General features: G+C 38.6%; 1 protein-coding gene across 1 annotated transcript; it reads left to right on the top strand.

The window, feature by feature from the left end:
- Window positions 1-162: 162 nt before the first annotated feature.
- LOC111654025 (dedicator of cytokinesis protein 7-like) lies at window positions 163-1,614 on the top strand (the record flags this gene model as incomplete). Its single annotated transcript, XM_023404853.1, has 4 exons — window positions 163-248; window positions 351-417; window positions 906-1,055; window positions 1,578-1,614. Coding segments are annotated over 4 exons (340 nt in total), but the record flags the coding sequence as incomplete, so codon positions are not given.
- Window positions 1,615-1,681: the final 67 nt, after the last annotated feature.

The following is a 1,681-nucleotide window of genomic DNA, read 5'->3' as shown; positions in this document are numbered from 1 at the left end:
ATTTGAAACCAGTCCCAGGATGCTAGTGAGTTTCTTTGTAATGAATAAATTTGCATAAATTAAATGTGAAGACCTTTTCATCACAGCATGGACGTACAGAAATTCAGTCGTTTTGATCATTTTCGCTGTTTTTTGTATGTGACCTTCTGTGTGAATGTGTAGGAGGAGCCAATTGAACGCCACTGTGTGCCTGAAGTACCTAAAGAACACTTTGGCCAGAGGCTACTCGTCAAGTGCTTGTCCTTGAAGTAAGTGGTGGACAGCCTTTTTCAAGAAAAAAAAAAGCCTTTTAGCTCTTTTATTTAACTGCTGCTTTCTGCTGACTCACTCCTTTTTCTCTCCCCTTGAAGGTTTGAGATCGAAATTGAACCCATATTTGCTAGTTTGGCCTTATACGATGTCAAGGAAAAGAAAAAGGTAAGCTGTTATGCTTTCCTCAGTGCCTCCTCAGCCCTGAGTTGTTGGGTCACTTCTGCAAACCATTAAAATTGTTGGGAGGCCAAAACGAATTTGATGAGTGGACTATAAAATTTTATGTTGTGGCCCTGTTATGCTTGTGGGAATGCAGTTAAATCATACACTGGAACTATGTATCTATCTGAAGAAGTTCATCTTCCTCCTTCTGCTCCCGTTTAGCTGACAGACACTAGAGGGTAGCAGTTGCCTTGATAAGTGGATCTCTCATATATTTTGCTCTGCACAGGAGCTCCATTATTTCACAAGTGGGTCATTTGTCACTGAAATGTTATCATGTTTGTCAGCCACTATGAGCAAGAAATCAGGCTGCAGTAATACAGCCATTCATTCAAAATGTGATTTTATACTAATGGTTGTCATGTTGTGTTGACAGTATTACATTCATCTTATGAACATGTCACGATTACCTTTTTGTATGTGTCCCTCAGATATCAGAGAACTTTTTCTTTGACCTGAACTCTGAGCAGACGAAGGCCATGCTGCGTCCACACATTCAGACAGCGGCCATCTCTACACTGGCACGCTCTGCTATATTTTCCATCACCTACCCCTCCCAGGACGTCTTTCTGGTCATCAAGGTTAGATAATTATAATATAACTTTCTCTATCTTTTCAAATCTTGTTTTGCAAATAAATGAATTAGTAAAAATAGTGTATTGCCCCGAATGTAAAATTAAGCTAATTATGAGACGGTCTCCCCTTTTCCAACACCTGTTTTTGACAAAATACTTTACTAGTCTTGTTGTGAAAGTTTCACCAAAATAGTATTAGTCCAAGGAAAAGAGAGTCCTCATCTTCCTCATCATCATCCCCATCAATCCTTTTCTCTTGTAAAAGTGAAACATTAAAAAAACTCTATTAAACCACTAGTACTCCATCCATTCAAAAAGAATATCTCATGTTGTAAATAGTCCTCAAATACAATAACACTTCGACTTTTCCAAATGTATTTCCAGAGAAAAGCATTGTCTTATATGCTTGCTAATAATGTAATTTGAATATGTTTGGAAAAACAATTTGACAGTCAGTCTTTGTCCTGTATAATCACTGCATTGCTGTGAGTGAGTGTTGTGATTATAAACTGTGTACTCTGTCCCCAGCTGGAAAAGGTACTGCAGCAAGGTGATATTGGAGAGTGTGCGCGAGCATGTGTGTGTGTGCTATCTGTATGACAGATCTCTACATGATCATAAATGAGGATGAG

Source organism: Seriola lalandi, unplaced genomic scaffold (genome assembly GCF_002814215.2).
Source record: "Seriola lalandi dorsalis isolate HSWRI2012SDOR001 ecotype SW California unplaced genomic scaffold, Sedor1 jcf7180001974417, whole genome shotgun sequence".
Lineage (NCBI taxonomy): Eukaryota > Metazoa > Chordata > Actinopteri > Carangiformes > Carangidae > Seriola > Seriola lalandi.
Note: the sequence above shows the minus strand (reverse complement) of the source record. Positions and strands in the feature narration are given on the sequence as shown.